Consider the following 20672-nt stretch of genomic DNA (forward strand, 5'->3'; position numbering starts at 1 on the left):
TGTTTTCCGTACTGATGAATTAAGTTTCACACTCGCTTTCTTAGGATGCCACGGCAAAGCCCCGCAGACTGGTGAGCCTTAAATAACAGGAATTTATTGTCTCACAGTTCTGGAGCCTGGAAGCCCAAAACCAAGGTATCAGAGTTGGTTCCTTCTGAGGTCTATAAGGGAAGCTCTGTTCCAAATAGATGGCTGTCTCCTTCCTGTGTCTCTTCACACAACCTTCTCTCTATGCACATCTGTCTCTGTTCAAATTTAACCTTCTAATAAAGACATCAGTTATATTGGATTAGGGCCCACTTGAATGACATGATTTTAACTTGATTACTTCTTTAAGATCCTATTCCTCCAAATAAGATCACATACTGAGGGACTTCAACTACCTTTTCGGGAGAACACAATTCGGTCCATAAAATGTATCAATAATGAGCTCCTTTCATATTTGGCTGCGTCATGCTTCATTTAGAATTGGCTTGGAGTACATTAAATAGATGCATTCATAAAGCCCATCACATACAGACCTACACAGAATCTACAGTCCTGCCACACCTCTCGCTGGCTTGTCCTTGTGTCTGCCGGCTCAGAATCTGACCACATAAATCCGAGCCACTGGCTCACTAAAGGCCACCTACAAAGGAGACAGATGTCAAGTTAGAATCACCAGATCTATAAATTGGAAATGAGAGTTTTATTTCTTATAGGGGTTTACGACCTGCAGACTGGCCATCCTGCGGGCTGGGAAGTGTAGCCTCCAGCAGAGACTGAAGGCACACACTTCAAGTGGGGAAAGGTGAGGCAGAAATGGATGCTGAACAGGTTGGCTAAGTAAACATATTCAGCAGGTTATAGGAGGAGCTATGGACGGTCATGAAGGTGGGCGTGCACATGCATAGTAAGCTAATGTGCGTGTCACATGGGCATCCTCGCTTTGGGGTGGAGATCAAACATTTAAATGCATTGCAATTAGGACCTACACATCAAAAGGTGAAGCAAACACATGAAGGCACATGAAGGAGAAAGTGACTGAAATCAGCCTCTTGTCCAGTCAAAGCTTTAGTTCTGGCTGGTGGAACAGGGAGTCAACTAGTCAGCGTCCGGCAGCAGATGAGCTGCAATTGTTTCGATATTGCTTATCTCGTGGCCAGTGCTGTTTAGCTGCTAGAGAAAAAGAAGAACCTTGTGGCAGTCAGAACAGAGCTTATTGTTTAAGTGTAGAGGCGTGTGCATGGCCTTGGATCTTATTTATAATTTGGTATCTTATTGCCACAGAGTCCACTCCATCAGTCTTAGGATACTCTATTTTCACATAGGTTACATATGGATGAGTAAAACATCGTAACTTTGGCTCTTTCTGGAACAAAAATGGGCTATGCCATGTAGATGTCAATGATTGTCTCTATGTCCAGGCAGCAAATGCTTGTAAAAACGATGTCAGCATCCACGAACGTCAGGGCTGAGTGGAAGTCATGCAGTTCAACAGATCTGAAAAATGCGTGATGGAAGAGTCACAATTTTCCCATTGTGAGGCTTTCTCAGTTTCTTAATTTATATATTTCTTCAAGGGGAAACCTGAGAGGAGCTTTTGGTATGCCCTTTCATGAAGCCCTAACCCTAAGCTGGCCACAGAGAAACATGAACTCTTAGGATCCAGGCATGGCCTGTGCCTGTGCTTCCCATTCCTGGTACCCAGCTGAGTTGGAAATATTTGTTAGCAAGGCTTTTTGAAGTCTGTTCATAGTAAAGCCGAAATGAATGTCTTTTGTGCTGTGCTTTCACACTGTCTTCTGGGAAGCTGTCCACTGACAACAAGATTGCTTTGGAGAAATGATCAAAGGAACCATCTCTAACGGTATGGTCTTCATTTCTGAGCAGCGATAATAGGCGTGCCAGCCTGCACGACTGTAGGAAGCTACAAATAATGCTGTGTTCCTTTGATCACCGGCTCTTCATTCTGATCTTATTTACTTTTCAGAAACAAACACTTGACAATGATGGTAGGGATTCTAAACCGCTTATGTGGGTAGAAAATCTGTATTTTAAAGTGGTAGTTAAGACTGAATGTGTCTATATATTTGCCCCTGAGCTGAACTGTTCCATTTTTTAAAACCATGTAAATGTCTGCAGAGCTGCACCCACAAAAACATTGAAGTCTAGAGGGAAGACACTGAAAGCCAACTTCCCCTGGCAGGGTTTGTGACAGCCCAGTGACTCCCAGGGGCCATCATCATTGCTTTACTGTTAGTTCCATGCTTGAGATAGAAATTGCCCTCCGAACTCTGACCTTTTGTTGCTTTTACAAATTCTGATTGTGAAGTTGGGACAAAGGACGTTCAAAAGCCCATGGTGAATTTATATGCCTTCAGAACAGGGAACAGGGGGCCCGTTCTAATATGGTAAGCTTGTAAAACACAAAGTTTCATACATAAGATATATGAGGATATATAATTATATGGTCTCATGATTGGTCCTATAATCTTCTGTGATACTGTATTTCTACTTTACAATAATTTTTCATCAATCACTGCTCCAAATAAGTCATTATAAAACTTGACAAACTTTGTCTCTATCTTACGTTAGAGATGGGGCATATATTAAATTCGTCATTCACCTGCCCTCTGAGTACCCTGGGAATCTTGTTCACATCCATCTAGAAAACAAACAAACAAACAAAAAAACACAAAAAACCTGCTAAAACAGCTGTATGGTCTTTTAACTTACCTTACACCATCCCCACCTTCCATTTAGGAAATGTTTTATTTTATCGCAAGTCTTTTTCTGTTGCATTATATCCATGCTATTGTGAGGTAAAAAATGACTACATCACTGCTCTGTGAGTTTGACGTGGCTAGGTGATTTGTGGGACCACCCTAGACAAACAGCTGACCCCCTACAGGTGAGGTGCCTTCTCTGAACCACAGAGGTTCTCTCTTGGGTCTCACTTCTGTCTCCCAAGAGCTGTGTGAACAGACAAAGCCCCAAACTGGTATTCCCACAGCCTCCTGTCCACCTCAGGCCATTTGCTCTCTGCACTGCAGCCACCTCTGTGTCTTGGACCTTCTATCTTGACAAAACAATCGACAGGTGTCCTCAACACCAAACCTTATCCGATCTGGTCCCAGTCTATCAGCAGTTTTATCAGGGAAGGAATTCCAGAATAATTCTTATAAACAAAAAAACACCAACTGCCTTCTCACACAATAGACAAACATAAACCATCATGTTAGGGTTGGAAACAGGGAAGGTCAAATATGGGAAAGGGGATACTCTCTGTAGGTATCTGCAGAGCTGAGGACTGTGTCTCACCTGGAAGGCAGGGACTGCATTGAATGGGATCTACATCAGGCTAGTGTCACTTAGGATTACTTCATGTGGCCATTCTGATTCTTTGTTGCACTGAAATTTGTTCATGCAAAAAAGAAAAAAAACGGTTCAAAATAACAGGCTACTGGAGGTTTGAGATGCCTTTTGTCCAGTGCAGACACTGTTTCATTTACTGTGCTGGGAACTATCTGTAGGGCCTAGGCTCATGGCAGGGAGAAAGCTTTGGTAAGGACCACCATGCTTTTCCCAAGATTCTGGTGTTCAGGGATCACTTGACATTTTGAAAACACACATTATTTTTTCTGAGGTCAAAATTAGTGATGTCAAAACCCTCTGAGGTGGGCTCTACTGCTGTTTTCAAAAGATGAGAAAGGAGAAATCTTGTCTTCAAAAAGGTTCCCAGTCTAATCTGGTAGACCAATGATGCTGGCAGATGCTTCTGAGAGTCAGAATGGTTGGTTGGAGCAGCTCTCCCCTCACACGGAACCTTTTGATGTTCACCCAACCCCACTAACCCTGCCATGGAATGCACCAAAATAAACTCCACCACGAAACCCTAAGAAGGCGTGATTGGGCTTGGAGACCAGAACACTGGGCCAAGAATCTACAGAGCCAGCTGTGGGACTCATCATGCATGAGTTACCGAATACGCCGTGTCTTAGCTCAGCCATCTGTGGAAGAGACTCATGCTTTCACTCTGGCCGCTAACCTCAAATCACTTTCAGAACAGTATGGTTCTGCCCCATGTTGATGTTAACTTAAGTTCAACTCCTGAGAATTACATGAAACAATGGCTCTGTGGGCTGCAAATCATCATTATTTCCAAGTTTACAACAAACTTTGCCTCACAGAATCCACATTAGTGACATCTCTCTAAAATATAAGAAAATGTGGTGAACATCTCCCCTCTGCCCCAGGCATGGTTTCCACCGTGGAAGTAAATACATGCTCTGAGTCAAAATAAAATAAGGCACAAGATACAAAACAAATTGGCAGTCTCACTTCTTTTTTCAATGCGCCTTAGTTTTATGAAAAATTAGGCTGCTACATTTATGCGATTGTGTGTTGACTTGCACATTCTTTTGGGTAAGGTTGTGAGAAGTAGATGAAAGACCAGGAAGAGCAAGTTTTTGAGCAAAGCTGAGCTGAGACATTCGAGGACCACACACTACACCCAGCACAAGATGCTCTGTGATGCCAAGCGGCATTATGAAGAAAAGAAAGGCTTTAACTTCGGCACCTTGTATATTGAGCGAAGAACATGAAGAAGGGGAGACCCAAAGATGGGGAAGGATACATTCAGGGGAAAAAATAGGGTAACTAGAAGAGCAGCCAACTCTCTAGGCTGGGAACTTCCTGCCCCAGCTTTAAAGCCTGTTTCCCCCTTCCCCAGAGCCAGAGGGGGCCTCCAAACTCACCCCTTACTCCTCACCTGGAGCTTTTGCTTAAAGAATAGATTTTCTTTAAAACAATGCCTCCATGCCAAAAGGGGCAACTAGGAAATTAGAAGCCCCATATGCTATGTATTTACTTTTTTAGAGCATACTCTATCTTGCATACTTTTCTCTTTTACCAGCCAAGACTAACCTACACAGCACCTTATATTTTTCAAGAGAAAAATAATGTTTTTTAGGAAATTGACTAGGCACAAATTATATCAAAAGCAGTATTTGAGGTGCTATAATTTTTGCCTATATTTTTTATTTTTAAAAAACTTTTTCATGTTTTATATTTCAGACTTATGGCTTTTCACTTAGGGTGAAAAATCTCTGTTCATCCTTCATTCAGCTTTCTCAAATATTAACACCCATAACCACAGCCATGATCAAAGTCAGCAAGTTAACAATGATCACACTATTAACTAATCTGTAGACTTCGTTCAAAGGTCTCTCTCCCCCACCTCCCTCTCTCTCCCTTTCTCTCTCTGCCTCTTCCTCTCCCTCCCTGTCTTTCTCCCTATCTCTCTCCCTCCCCGCCATCTTTCCCTGTCTTCTCTCCCCCCTCCCTCCCTCTCTCTCGTTCTGTCTCCCTTCTCGCTCCGTCTCTCCCTGTCTCCCCTCCCTCTCTCTCTCTCTCTCCTCCTCAGCGTTGGTTTTACATGGTCCTGTGGTAGACCTTCTTCCTCAAGAAAGTGAAGGGAACGTGGAGGGGCTGGACTGACTCTCTTCGCTAGTTCTGGCTTCAAAAACTCATAGAAGGTCCCTGATGCGTAGATGAACAATGACCTCAGACAAGGTCAACCAGCTACCGCCAAAGAACAGAGTACCGGGCCCTGGGACCCCTGCACGTCAGGGAAGGGCTTGCTACGGGCCAGAAAACCAGCGAACCTTCACCTCACAGCAGCTTCCCTGTCAGCGTGGCCTCCCTTCCGGCTCCACAATGGCGGGCCCGGAACAGACCTCCTGACTCCTCCCATCTCCGTATCTACTTATCAGTAAGTCGGGCCAGCTCTACCCCTAAAATCCACCTCTCTCCACATCCACACGAGCCCGCCACCTCGTCTAGGCCACAGCCTTGCCTGGACTGAGGCAGGGACCTCCTTAGGAGCCTTTCCGGGTTCACTCTTGAGCCGCTACATCCGTTCCCTGACGCGGCTGCCAAGGTGACTTCTGAAGCAAAGCATCTCATCAAAGGGCTTCGCTTTGTGCTGGCCGGAAAGTCCAGCTCCTCCCTGAGGACGACAGACCCCCCGGCGATCAGGACCCTGGCCACTTCTCAGACTTTAGCGCATCCACTCCCAGCACCCCGCAAGACCCTCGCTCGCTTGCCCGCCTGCTCCCAGCACCCCGCAAGACCCTCGCTCGCCCGCCTGCTCCCAGCACCCCGCAAGACCCTCGCTCGCTTGCCTGCTCCCAGCACCCCGCAGGACCCTCGCTCGCCCGCCTGCTCCCAGCACCCCGCAAGACCCTCGCTCGCACGCCTGCTCCCAGCACCCCGCAAGACCCTCGCTCGCCCGCCTGCTCCCAGCACCCCGCAAGACCCTCCCTCGCCCGCCTGCTCCCAGCACCCCGCAAGACCCTCGCTTGCCCGCCTGCTCCCAGCACCCCGCAAGACCCTCGCTCGCCCGCCTGCTCCCAGCACCCCGCAAGACCCTCGCTCGCCCGCCTGCTCCCAGCACCCCGCAAGACCCTCGCTCGCCCGCCTGCTCCCAGCACCCCGCAAGACCCTCGCTCGCCCGCCTGCTCCCAGCACCCCGCAAGACCCTCGCTCGCTTGCCTGCTCCCAGCACCCCGCAAGACCCTCGCTCGCCCGCCTGCTCCCAGCACCCCGCAAGACCCTCACTCGCTTGCCTGCTCCCAGCACCCCGCAAGACCCTCGCTCGCCCGCCTGCTCCCAGCACCCCGCAAGACCCTCGCTCGCCCGCCTGCTCCCAGCACCCCGCAAGACCCTCGCTCGCCCGCCTGCTCCCAGCACCCCGCAAGACCCTCGCTCGCCCGCCTGCTCCCAGCACCCCGCAAGACCCTCGCTCGCCCGCCTGCTCCCAGCACCCCGCAAGACCCTCGCTCGCTTGCCTGCTCCCAGCACCCCGCAAGACCCTCGCTCGCCCGCCTGCTCCCAGCACCCCGCAAGACCCTCACTCGCTTGCCTGCTCCCAGCACCCCGCAAGACCCTCGCTCGCCCGCCTGCTCCCAGCACCCCGCAAGACCCTCGCTCGCCCGCCTGCTCCCAGCACCCCGCAAGACCCTCGCTCGCCCGCCTGCTCCCAGCACCCCGCAAGACCCTCGCTCGCCCGCCTGCTCCCAGCACCCCGCAAGACCCTCGCTCGCCCGCCTGCTCCCAGCACCCCGCAAGACCCTCGCTCGCCCGCCTGCTCCCAGCACCCCGCAAGACCCTCGCTCGCCCGCCTGCTCCCAGCACCCCGCAAGACCCTCGCTCGCCCGCCTGCTCCCAGCACCCCGCAAGACCCTCGCTCGCCCGCCTGCTCCCAGCACCCCGCAAGACCCTCGCTTGCCCGCCTGCTCCCAGCACCCCGCAAGACCCTCGCTCGCTTGCCTGCTCCCAGCACCCCGCAAGACCCTCGCTCGCCCGCCTGCTCCCAGCACCCCGCAAGACCCTCGCTTGCCCGCCTGCTCCCAGCACCCCGCAAGACCCTCGCTTGCCCGCCTGCTCCCAGCACCCCGCAAGACACTCACTCGCTTGCCCGCCTGCTCCCAGCACCCCGCAAGACCCTCGCTCGCCCGCCTGCTCCCAGCACCCCGCAGGACCCTCGCTCGCCCGCCTGCTCCCAGCACCCCGCAAGACCCTCACTCGCTTGCCTGCCTGCTCCCAGCACCCCGCAAGACCCTCGCTCGCCCGCCTGCTCCCAGCACCCCGCAAGACCCTCGCTCGCCCGCCTGCTCCCAGCACCCCGCAAGACCCTCGCTCGCCCGCCTGCTCCCAGCACCCCGCAAGACCCTCGCTCGCCCGCCTGCTCCCAGCACCCCGCAAGACCCTCGCTCGCCCGCCTGCTCCCAGCACCCCGCAAGACCCTCGCTCGCACGCCTGCTCCCAGCACCCCGCAAGACCCTCGCTCGCCCGCCTGCTCCCAGCACCCCGCAAGACCCTCGCTCGCCCGCCTGCTCCCAGCACCCCGCAAGACCCTCGCTCGCCCGCCTGCTCCCAGCACCCCGCAAGACCCTCGCTCGCCCGCCTGCTCCCAGCACCCCGCAAGACCCTCGCTCGCCCGCCTGCTCCCAGCACCCCGCAAGACCCTCGCTCGCCCGCCTGCTCCCAGCACCCCGCAAGACCCTCGCTCGCTTGCCCGCCTGCTCCCAGCACCCCGCAAGACCCTCGCTCGCTTGCCCGCCTGCTCCCAGCACCCCGCAAGACCCTCGCTCGCCCGCCTGCTCCCAGCACCCCGCAAGACCCTCGCTCGCCCGCCTGCTCCCAGCACCCCGCAAGACCCTCGCTCGCCCGCCTGCTCCCAGCACCCCGCAAGACCCTCGCTCGCCCGCCTGCTCCCAGCACCCCGCAAGACCCTCGCTCGCCCGCCTGCTCCCAGCACCCCGCAAGACCGTCGCTCGCCCGCCTGCTCCCAGCACCCCGCAAGACCCTCGCTCGCCCGCCTGCTCCCAGCACCCCGCAAGACCCTCGCTCGCCCGCCTGCTCCCAGCACCCCGCAAGACCCTCGCTCGCCCGCCTGCTCCCAGCACCCCGCAAGACCCTCGCTCGCCCGCCTGCTCCCAGCACCCCGCAAGACCCTCGCTCGCCCGCCTGCTCCCAGCACCCCGCAAGACCCTCGCTCGCCCGCCTGCTCCCAGCACCCCGCAAGACCCTCGCTCGCCCGCCTGCTCCCAGCACCCCGCAAGACCCTCGCTCGCCCGCCTGCTCCCAGCACCCCGCAAGACCCTCGCTCGCCCGCCTGCTCCCAGCACCCCGCAAGACCCTCGCTCGCCCGCCTGCTCCCAGCACCCCGCAAGACCCTCGCTCGCCCGCCTGCTCCCAGCACCCCGCAAGACCCTCGCTCGCCCGCCTGCTCCCAGCACCCCGCAAGACCCTCGCTCGCCCGCCTGCTCCCAGCACCCCGCAAGACCCTCGCTCGCCCGCCTGCTCCCAGCACCCCGCAAGACCCTCGCTCGCCCGCCTGCTCCCAGCACCCCGCAAGACCCTCGCTCGCTTGCCCGCCTGCTCCCAGCACCCCGCAAGACCCTCGCTCGCTTGCCCGCCTGCTCCCAGCACCCCGCAAGACCCTCGCTCGCCCGCCTGCTCCCAGCACCCCGCAAGACCCTCGCTCGCCCGCCTGCTCCCAGCACCCCGCAAGACCCTCGCTCGCCCGCCTGCTCCCAGCACCCCGCAAGACCCTCGCTCGCCCGCCTGCTCCCAGCACCCCGCAAGACCCTCGCTCGCCCGCCTGCTCCCAGCACCCCGCAAGACCGTCGCTCGCCCGCCTGCTCCCAGCACCCCGCAAGACCCTCGCTCGCCCGCCTGCTCCCAGCACCCCGCAAGACCCTCGCTCGCCCGCCTGCTCCCAGCACCCCGCAAGACCCTCGCTCGCCCGCCTGCTCCCAGCACCCCGCAAGACCCTCGCTCGCCCGCCTGCTCCCAGCACCCCGCAAGACCCTCGCTCGCCCGCCTGCTCCCAGCACCCCGCAAGACCCTCGCTCGCCCGCCTGCTCCCAGCACCCCGCAAGACCCTCGCTCGCCCGCCTGCTCCCAGCACCCCGCAAGACCCTCGCTCGCCCGCCTGCTCCCAGCACCCCGCAAGACCCTCGCTCGCCCGCCTGCTCCCAGCACCCCGCAAGACCCTCGCTCGCCCGCCTGCTCCCAGCACCCCGCAAGACCCTCGCTCGCCCGCCTGCTCCCAGCACCCCGCAAGACCCTCGCTCGCCCGCCTGCTCCCAGCACCCCGCAAGACCCTCGCTCGCCCGCCTGCTCCCAGCACCCCGCAAGACCCTCGCTCGCCCGCCTGCTCCCAGCACCCCGCAAGACCCTCGCTCGCCCGCCTGCTCCCAGCACCCCGCAAGACCCTCGCTCGCCCGCCTGCTCCCAGCACCCCGCAAGACCCTCGCTCGCCCGCCTGCTCCCAGCACCCCGCAAGACCCTCGCTCGCCCGCCTGCTCCCAGCACCCCGCAAGACCCTCGCTCGCCCGCCTGCTCCCAGCACCCCGCAAGACCCTCGCTCGCCCGCCTGCTCCCAGCACCCCGCAAGACCCTCGCTCGCCCGCCTGCTCCCAGCACCCCGCAAGACCCTCGCTCGCCCGCCTGCTCCCAGCACCCCGCAAGACCCTCGCTCGCCCGCCTGCTCCCAGCACCCCGCAAGACCCTCGCTCGCCCGCCTGCTCCCAGCACCCCGCAAGACCCTCGCTCGCCCGCCTGCTCCCAGCACCCCGCAAGACCCTCGCTCGCCCGCCTGCTCCCAGCACCCCGCAAGACCCTCGCTCGCCCGCCTGCTCCCAGCACCCCGCAAGACCCTCGCTCGCCCGCCTGCTCCCAGCACCCCGCAAGACCCTCGCTCGCCCGCCTGCTCCCAGCACCCCGCAAGACCCTCGCTCGCCCGCCTGCTCCCAGCACCCCGCAAGACCCTCGCTCGCCCGCCTGCTCCCAGCACCCCGCAAGACCCTCGCTCGCCCGCCTGCTCCCAGCACCCCGCAAGACCCTCGCTCGCCCGCCTGCTCCCAGCACCCCGCAAGACCCTCGCTCGCCCGCCTGCTCCCAGCACCCCGCAAGACCCTCGCTCGCCCGCCTGCTCCCAGCACCCCGCAAGACCCTCGCTCGCCCGCCTGCTCCCAGCACCCCGCAAGACCCTCGCTCGCCCGCCTGCTCCCAGCACCCCGCAAGACCCTCGCTCGCCCGCCTGCTCCCAGCACCCCGCAAGACCCTCGCTCGCCCGCCTGCTCCCAGCACCCCGCAAGACCCTCGCTCGCCCGCCTGCTCCCAGCACCCCGCAAGACCCTCGCTCGCCCGCCTGCTCCCAGCACCCCGCAAGACCCTCGCTCGCCCGCCTGCTCCCAGCACCCCGCAAGACCCTCGCTCGCCCGCCTGCTCCCAGCACCCCGCAAGACCCTCGCTCGCCCGCCTGCTCCCAGCACCCCGCAAGACCCTCGCTCGCCCGCCTGCTCCCAGCACCCCGCAAGACCCTCGCTGGCCCGCCTGCTCCCAGCACCCCGCAAGACCCTCGCTCGCCCGCCTGCTCCCAGCACCCCGCAAGACCCTCGCTCGCCCGCCTGCTCCCAGCACCCCGCAAGACCCTCGCTCGCCCGCCTGCTCCCAGCACCCCGCAAGACCCTCGCTCGCCCGCCTGCTCCCAGCACCCCGCAAGACCCTCGCTCGCCCGCCTGCTCCCAGCACCCCGCAAGACCCTCGCTCGCCCGCCTGCTCCCAGCACCCCGCAAGACCCTCGCTCGCCCGCCTGCTCCCAGCACCCCGCAAGACCCTCGCTCGCCCGCCTGCTCCCAGCACCCCGCAAGACCCTCGCTCGCCCGCCTGCTCCCAGCACCCCGCAAGACCCTCGCTCGCCCGCCTGCTCCCAGCACCCCGCAAGACCCTCGCTCGCCCGCCTGCTCCCAGCACCCCGCAAGACCCTCGCTCGCTTGCCCGCCTGCTCCCAGCACCCCGCAAGACCCTCGCTCGCTTGCCCGCCTGCTCCCAGCACCCCGCAAGACCCTCGCTCGCCCGCCTGCTCCCAGCACCCCGCAAGACCCTCGCTCGCCCGCCTGCTCCCAGCACCCCGCAAGACCCTCGCTCGCCCGCCTGCTCCCAGCACCCCGCAAGACCCTCGCTCGCCCGCCTGCTCCCAGCACCCCGCAAGACCCTCGCTCGCCCGCCTGCTCCCAGCACCCCGCAAGACCGTCGCTCGCCCGCCTGCTCCCAGCACCCCGCAAGACCCTCGCTCGCCCGCCTGCTCCCAGCACCCCGCAAGACCCTCGCTCGCCCGCCTGCTCCCAGCACCCCGCAAGACCCTCGCTCGCCCGCCTGCTCCCAGCACCCCGCAAGACCCTCGCTCGCCCGCCTGCTCCCAGCACCCCGCAAGACCCTCGCTCGCCCGCCTGCTCCCAGCACCCCGCAAGACCCTCGCTCGCCCGCCTGCTCCCAGCACCCCGCAAGACCCTCGCTCGCCCGCCTGCTCCCAGCACCCCGCAAGACCCTCGCTCGCCCGCCTGCTCCCAGCACCCCGCAAGACCCTCGCTCGCCCGCCTGCTCCCAGCACCCCGCAAGACCCTCGCTCGCCCGCCTGCTCCCAGCACCCCGCAAGACCCTCGCTCGCCCGCCTGCTCCCAGCACCCCGCAAGACCCTCGCTCGCCCGCCTGCTCCCAGCACCCCGCAAGACCCTCGCTCGCCCGCCTGCTCCCAGCACCCCGCAAGACCCTCGCTCGCCCGCCTGCTCCCAGCACCCCGCAAGACCCTCGCTCGCCCGCCTGCTCCCAGCACCCCGCAAGACCCTCGCTCGCCCGCCTGCTCCCAGCACCCCGCAAGACCCTCGCTCGCCCGCCTGCTCCCAGCACCCCGCAAGACCCTCGCTCGCCCGCCTGCTCCCAGCACCCCGCAAGACCCTCGCTCGCCCGCCTGCTCCCAGCACCCCGCAAGACCCTCGCTCGCCCGCCTGCTCCCAGCACCCCGCAAGACCCTCGCTCGCCCGCCTGCTCCCAGCACCCCGCAAGACCCTCGCTCGCCCGCCTGCTCCCAGCACCCCGCAAGACCCTCGCTCGCCCGCCTGCTCCCAGCACCCCGCAAGACCCTCGCTCGCCCGCCTGCTCCCAGCACCCCGCAAGACCCTCGCTCGCCCGCCTGCTCCCAGCACCCCGCAAGACCCTCGCTCGCCCGCCTGCTCCCAGCACCCCGCAAGACCCTCGCTCGCCCGCCTGCTCCCAGCACCCCGCAAGACCCTCGCTCGCCCGCCTGCTCCCAGCACCCCGCAAGACCCTCGCTCGCCCGCCTGCTCCCAGCACCCCGCAAGACCCTCGCTCGCCCGCCTGCTCCCAGCACCCCGCAAGACCCTCGCTCGCCCGCCTGCTCCCAGCACCCCGCAAGACCCTCGCTCGCCCGCCTGCTCCCAGCACCCCGCAAGACCCTCGCTCGCCCGCCTGCTCCCAGCACCCCGCAAGACCCTCGCTCGCCCGCCTGCTCCCAGCACCCCGCAAGACCCTCGCTCGCCCGCCTGCTCCCAGCACCCCGCAAGACCCTCGCTCGCCCGCCTGCTCCCAGCACCCCGCAAGACCCTCGCTCGCCCGCCTGCTCCCAGCACCCCGCAAGACCCTCGCTCGCCCGCCTGCTCCCAGCACCCCGCAAGACCCTCGCTCGCCCGCCTGCTCCCAGCACCCCGCAAGACCCTCGCTCGCCCGCCTGCTCCCAGCACCCCGCAAGACCCTCGCTCGCCCGCCTGCTCCCAGCACCCCGCAAGACCCTCGCTCGCCCGCCTGCTCCCAGCACCCCGCAAGACCCTCGCTCGCCCGCCTGCTCCCAGCACCCCGCAAGACCCTCGCTCGCCCGCCTGCTCCCAGCACCCCGCAAGACCCTCGCTGGCCCGCCTGCTCCCAGCACCCCGCAAGACCCTCGCTCGCCCGCCTGCTCCCAGCACCCCGCAAGACCCTCGCTCGCCCGCCTGCTCCCAGCACCCCGCAAGACCCTCCCTCGCTTGCCTGCCTGCTCCCAGCACCCCGCAAGACCCTCGCTTGCCTGCCTGCTCCCAGCACCCCGCAAGACCCTCGCTTGCCTGCCTGCTCCCAGCACCCCGCAAGACCCTCACTCGCTTGCCTGCCTGCTCCCAGCACCCCGCAAGACCCTCGCTGGCCTGCCTGCTCCCAGCACCCCGCAAGACCCTCGCTTGCCTGCCTGCTCCCAGCACCCCGCAAGACCCTCGCTCGCCCGCCTGCTCCCAGCACCCCGCAAGACTCTCACTCGCTTGCCTGCTCACCCACTAAGTCCTGCGGAGCTCCTGCTGCTCTTTGCCCTTCTGGCTCCCCTGCCAGGCCCCTCCTGGGTCTTCCTCACTCCTACCCCCACCCCATGTGCAGCCTGTCACTGTTTCCACAGCCCCCTCTGCAGGTATTCACAGCACTGTCTCTAATGGGGGTTACCTTGCGCAGTTAATTGTTTGCTTGTTTTAGGTCTTACCACGACTTTAAGATTTGCAATGAAAAAATACAGGAAGAAAGAAAAAGAGAATAGCCAAGGAAGAGAAAGTGAGCCAGGGAGGCTCCAGGTAGGGACTTTATTTCAGAGTTGATTTTAGACATTTAGAATATCTGTGTAACAGTATTTGAAATTCTTTCACACGTTTAAAATAAATTTGAATTAATCAGAAGAAAAATTGGTTCCGTAAGGAAGTACTTCTGCTAGAAATAGCTCTACAGTTTGTAATCCTTATTTGTATTGAACAACAGAACGAGTTAACTCTTTATATTAAATAGTCATTGTCCAGAAAGGAAAAATGAATTGAAAAGAGCTTTAATAACTTGATTTGCAAATTTGGGAAGGGGGTGAGTTAGTGGTATCATGTCTCGTAGGGAGGAATTGTATTTATTTTATTTTATTTTTTTCAAAACGGAGTCTTGCTCTGTCACCCAGGCTGGGGTGCAGTGGCATGATCTTGGCTCACTGTAACCTCCACCTCCTAGGTTCAAGCAATTCTCCTCCCTCAGCCTCCCAAGTAGCTGGGATTACAGGCGTTTGCCACCACGCCCCACTAATTTTAGTATTTTCAGTAGAGATGAGGTTTCACCATGTTGGCCAGGCTGGAGGAATTTTATTTTAAAAGGTCATTTTAGAAAATAAAAAGCAAAACAAAATTAAAAACTCTGCGTTAGGAACTTCTGTCCTACAAGATACTCATTTTAAATGCAAAAATGTTCATGATGACTAATATCCAACCTACGAAATACTTTCTCACCTCCACAACTTTCATTTCTCTCTCTGTTTTTTCACACACACACAGACACACACACACACACAGACACACACACACACACACACCCCAGGCACTCCTTGATAAAGATATAACTGGCCCCTGTTGAGAGATGTGTGCTTCAGCCAAACGCCCAGGTCTCAGTCAGTAAGGAGGTAGCAGGCCCTGGGAACCACAGTGAACTCAGGTTTCCTTGCTTGCAGAAGTTATTCAGTGCTTTTCTCCTTCCAGGAAACAGAAGTAACAAATGATTTTTCTGATTTGGGGATGCATGAACATATTTTGTCAAAAAGCGGCCGTATAAGATGGGGATTTTCTTTCCTACGAGATAAAAGCAATTCACATACTCACAGACCTGATTCTGAGATGCATCATCCTTTGAACGTGAATTCCTGTGGTTTTCGGAGTTCGTCCTGGAGAAGGGCTAGGTTGATCTGTTTCCTCAGAGCAGACTGCACAGCCTTCCCGAAGAAAAACATGCAGGGCTTAAAATATGAAAATATGGAAAAATTAAGGTTAAAGTCCACTGGACAGCAAGAGTTCTCCTGTTCCCGGGTATTTTCAAGACTCTCTTAAATGAAGGATTTGGATGTTGGAGTTCCTTCTCTTGCATCTTCCTTCATTTGTTAAACATGTGCCAGACCCACTCCAGGGAACCAGCTCCCTAGAGAATGGCTGACTCCAGGGCTGAGGCAGGAAAAGTACAGGATCAGCTCCAAAGTAAGGAACTGCTCAAAACATGATGGGGACAAAAGGAAACAAGGACTAGTTTGAAGGAGCTGCCACTGGGCACACATGAGACAAATTGAGCATGAAAATGGCTCATGAAGGTAGTGGGTGACAACTCACTGGACAAAGAAACCAACCTGTGAGTACAGAATGCTGGCAGAAAACAAGCAAATGAAGGTGTGGGATCCATGAGAAAGCCTCTCCTTATAGAAGGCCAACTGATAAAGGAGTCAGAAAATGACTGCTTTGAAACCACCATAATAATCGTTGGCCCGGGCAAAGATCGTCGCTGAATATTAATATCATTCAGTGGAATTGTGGGGTGATATTTACAGTTAGTGCCTGCTCATAAATTCCTTCCTATCCAAGGATGGAAGGTGCCTTTCCAGAAGATAACTCTGGATGATACCACCTTAACCAAGTGATACCCAAACTGAGACGTCAGCAAAACAAAAGACCCTGAGCACTTCAGAAACGAACTTTCAGCCTCATGGAACAAAGAAAGGCTAAGGATTGCTCCTGATTAAGGAAGTCTAAGGGGACATGACACCTAAATGTGACGCATCACCCTAGATCGGATTTTGGTGTTGAGGGGAAAAAGTTGCTTTTAAGGCAATTTTGTAACCATCAACAAAATTGGAATATTCACCACATATTAGATAATAGCATTGTGTCAATGTTAAGTTTTCTAAATTTGATAATTGCACTGTAAATGTGTAGAATATAGAGATGGAGAGAGTTGGCATGGCTAAGTATCAATGGTGGGAGAATAGAGGGGAAGAGCATACAATCATTAACTTGTAATATTCTTGCAACTTTGCTGTAGGTTCTGAATGTTTTCAAAATAAAAAGTTTAATTAAAAATCTTAAGAGAAGTTGAATGAAGAATAATTTCTTTCTGAAATTACGACTATTTCACAATAATATGTGCTTTTGTAATAATATTTGAAAGGTGATTGAAAAAATGAAAGGTATCTGTTCTTTCGCCACACATATTTAACATTGCAAACATTTAGAATGAATTTAGAAATAAATATATTTATTTGGGATCCCTTGAGGGCAGGAGTTCAAGGCCAGCCTGGGCAACATAGTGAGACACTGTCTCTACTACAAAATAAATTTTAAAAATTAGCCAGGCATGGTAGCATGCCCATAGTCCCAGCTACTCAGGAAGCTGAGGCAGGAGGATCACTTGAGCCCAGGAGTTTGAGGCTGCAGTGAGCTGTGACTGTGCCACTGCATTCCAGCCTGGGCGACAGAGCAGCACTCTCGGGAGGAGAATGGTGTGCCAGGTACATGCCAGGTACCTGTTCACGGAAGGGTTTCAACCCCTCGGCTCTCCTCCTGTCTGACTCTTCTGTGATCTTCCAAGCACTCTTTCTTGCACATCAGGTGCAAATAACCAGTATGCCTACTCGCAGACCATGCTGGAGTGTCTTCTGGGAAGCGCAGAAGCAAAGTCAAGTTTGTTTTACAAGCACAGGCCCAGCGTGGCTGTGGCTGTTCATCATTCTCACAGGATAGCGGGATGTTTTAAACTCAGCTGGTGAAGTGAACTCTAAGAATGGTCCTAAGCCATTCACAGCTACCTGTTTGAAGATGGCGAATCAAGGCCAAGTCAAGTGAGATGGGGTGCAGCCTGACAGGCTCCCCCAGCTGGAGGGTGGCTCACAGCAGGGTTCAGGGTCCCCATGTACATGGCCTGCTCCTCAAAAAGCAATGAAATACTACGTTAGGGCCGTTGTTCAGGCTGGAGGCCCCAGAGTTATGCTTCCCTGACTAGAAGAGACGAAAACCTTGCCCTGACGGATGGAGGAATGAAACTGTTAATTATCGTCAGTTGTTTACTTGGTGCCAGAGGAGACATAGGTCAGTTTCATCTATGTTATCTAACAACAGATGTATATAAGAAAAAAGCAGAGAGGGAAGACAGCAATGCAGGCAGTTTGCACACTTGGGATCAGCTTATTTGCTGTCAGCTGGCAAGGAGATACACGAGGAGCAGGTCAGCCGGGATACCAGCAGAAGTGCCTCCAGGTGTTGATGGACCTTGCAGAAACCTTGCAATGAGCTTTGGCACACACGTGTCAAGCCATCCCCGTGTCTGCCAGTGTCTGGTCAGCAACTGCACTTCAGTGAGGCCGTCTCTGCCCATTTCCCCCATCGTGCTTTCCAACTATGAGCCTGAGGCTAATGGCAAGACTCCATCCTAGGGACAGGGAGAGTGCCATCGCTGTTCTTCCTAGGAGGGTGAGGGCCTATGCTCAGGAGTGAGTCACACCAGGAGATGTGACTCTAATATCATCTGCCCCATCCTCAACTGTCAGTGCTAGACCAAAGCGCTCTTTGTGGATCTTAAAAGAACCATATTTGCTCTAAGACCAGGCTGTCTGAAGCCAGAGTGCTATCTGGGCTCAGGGCTGGGAAGAAGGGTTTCTTTAGTGCCAAGTGGGCAGAACACAGGCTCACACCGAAGAGCAAACACTATAGTAGAGACCAGGATGCCGACATTTGGAGCTGGGCAACACGGGGCAGTTGAAGCCTTGGCCACCAGAACAGACTGCCTGGATGCAGAACTTCCTTATGGCAACAGCACCAGGAGTTGAAGAGTTTCTCGCCCACCGAGGAAGGCTCAGGAGCTGCCAGTGTACTGGGGAGGAGAGGGAACTGGGAGATCAGACTCTGCAGCTCCCCCAGGTAGGTTAATGGAAATGCTCCTAGCATGCACACCCTTAAATAGCCTTCAGGTCCAGAAGAGCCTTCTGGAGTCAGGGTTGTTAGCTGATTTGACCTGAGATAATGGCTTCTTTGACCTGAGATTATTCTAGAAGGCATTTTTCTCACTTAAGGATTGTGGACTATTAGATTACACCATATTAAGCAAATCCTGCTACTTTTGGACAAGGAAATATGCTCATACTGTAGCCACATCAGTCTGAGTTACAAATATGCTAGATTTGTCAGCCTGGCCACAAACCATCTCAGAAACACAAAACTTTAGAATTGGAAAGGATCCTAAGGATTATTTAATCCAAGTGCATGTTCTACAGATAAGGTGGCTGAGGCCAAGAGAAGCACAGGAGTGTCGTTCCCAAGTGATTCTATGGATTGAAAAGCTGAAACCAAAGCTAGATTCCAGGTCTTCTGATTTGCAGGTGAATTATCTATCAGCATCTTGTGGTTACCTCCCTATTTACTGCTAAATAATTGTCTCTCAGTAAGTGAGTGTATGTGTGACATTCATGCATTTTAGCCTCTTTATAATTATTGTGGTATACATATACTACATATATATATGTAGTATGTGTATATATATATACACACACACACACTATAAAATTTACCAGTTTAACAATTTTAAGTGCACAGTTCAGTGGCTTCAAGTACATTTGCATGTGGTACAGCCATCACCACCATCCAACTCCAGACTTCTCTTCATCTTTCAGAACTGAAACTCCATCCCCATCAAACACTCACTCCCCTTTCCTCTGCCCCAGGTCCTGGCAACCCCTGTTTGACTTTCTGTCTCTATGAGTTCAATTGCTCTAGGAACCTCAGACAAGTAGAATCACACAGTATTTGTCCTTTTGGGACTGGCCTATTTCACTCAGCATAATGTCCTAAATGTTCATCCACATTGTAGCGTGTGTCAGAATTTCCTTTCTTTTTAAAGCCAAATCACATTCCATTGTGGGAACACACACATTTTGTTATCTATTGATCTGTCTGTATGCATTTGGGCTGTTTCCACCTTTGGCTATTGTGAATAATGCTGCTATGAACACGAGTGTACGAACACCTGTTAAGATTCCCTGCTTTCAGTTATTTTCAGCGTACACCCTGAAATTATATAGCGCGATCATATGGCAATTCTATTTTTAATTTTTTGAGGAAGAGGCACAGCACCTGCACCGTTTTACATTCCTACTAACACTGTACAAGAGTTCCTATTTCTCCACATCCTCACCAGCATTTGTTCCTTTCTGTTTTCTGTGTTTGTTTTGTGATAGTTGCCATCCTCATGGCTGTGTGTCTCATTGTGGTACTGATTTGCATTTCCCTAATGATTAGTGATGGGGAGCGCCTGTTCATGGGCTTCTCCCTGTTTGTAATCCATTCTTCCTGTGGCCACCTGTTCTCTGTCTGCACAGGCAGCTACGTGTTTGCAGCAGAGCTCCATGAAATCCGTGGCTTTGGGGCATCCATCTGCTTGGGAACATTCAGACAGGGAGTTTGAAGTTGAAAACCCAAAGTTGAAATCAGTCCCCTATGGAAGAGAGGCGAGAGGTGTGGTGAGGAGGGGTTTAAAGCCAGGGAGGCTGGGTTTGATGAGCATGGGTTAACTGCTGAATTCTGGTTGCTCTCGCTCCCTCTGGTCTGACACCCAGCCAGGGCAGGTCCTCACACTCACTGAGTCACTGGGAACTGATGGCTTCTCTAATAGCCAGGCTGGAGAGACCAGCGAATCCTCCCAAACACATCAAATTATGAGCTCTATGAAAGTATGGCGCAAACACAAGGAGTTTTTAAACAGAAGGCACACATTAGCCTTACGCTCCCTCCAGCACCCTTGTGTCACTCACGCATGTGTCACAGGTGACAAAATCACTCCCAAAGACAACAGGCTGAGGTTAAGCGCCTCTTCCTGGGAGTCAGGACCCACTGCTGTTTGGCTCTAATCCCTCTTCCTATTTTCACTCATGTCTGTCTCACAACCATTAACCTATGCTCCCTCTCTCCCTCCCCCCTCCCTTCTTCCCTCCTTTCCTCCCTCCCTTCCTCCCTCCCTTTCTTCCTGTCAATTGCCTACTGTCCACCAAACAAGCCACTCCTTTTCCTACCTCTGGCCTCTCGAGCCCCATCACCCAGTACTGAACTTCCTTCCACCTTCTCTGGTTGCCCAGTCCTAACTATCTTACACACACTAGGGTCCTCCCTCCTCTGCTACTGCCCAGGTCATTGAAACCCTCACAGTGGCTTCCCCAGACTCCTTAGAATGATTGCTCTTGGCTCCTAGGACACGCAGAAGTAGATCTCTCTTCTACTTTTCTTGCAATTTGCTTCACACTCTTAAGGTAGTGACAAGGTGTCACTCATCAAGAGACAGGAAAGCCAAAAGGGCCCTAGTGTCAGGGACACATGTGACATCTACTTGCAGCCTTGTTGTGTAGTTTAGGGTCGCTTTTCTCCTAAGTGTACAAGGACACGCTACATAGTGATCATGACTGTGCTCCGATCCTTTTACCGTACACATTGTGACATCAGCTTCATAAGCCCGTATTGCCTGATGAGGTTCTGGGC

At 55.8% G+C, this 20672-nt stretch overlaps 1 protein-coding gene across 1 annotated transcript in view; it reads right to left on the reverse strand.

The window, feature by feature from the left end:
• Positions 1-13933: 13933 nt before the first annotated feature.
• LOC129397909 (uncharacterized) overlaps positions 13934-20672 on the reverse strand; it is a 305819-nt gene continuing 299080 nt past the window's right edge. The window contains exons 3-4 of the mRNA XM_055113130.2: positions 14998-15127; positions 13934-14866 (exon numbers count right to left, since the gene is read on the reverse strand). Coding sequence (XP_054969105.2) covers positions 15085-15127 — 43 coding nt within the window. The 3' untranslated portion in view covers positions 13934-14866; positions 14998-15084. The remainder of the gene's footprint in view (positions 14867-14997; positions 15128-20672) is intronic.

This window comes from Pan paniscus, chromosome 5 (genome assembly GCF_029289425.2).
Source record: "Pan paniscus chromosome 5, NHGRI_mPanPan1-v2.0_pri, whole genome shotgun sequence".
NCBI lineage: Eukaryota > Metazoa > Chordata > Mammalia > Primates > Hominidae > Pan > Pan paniscus.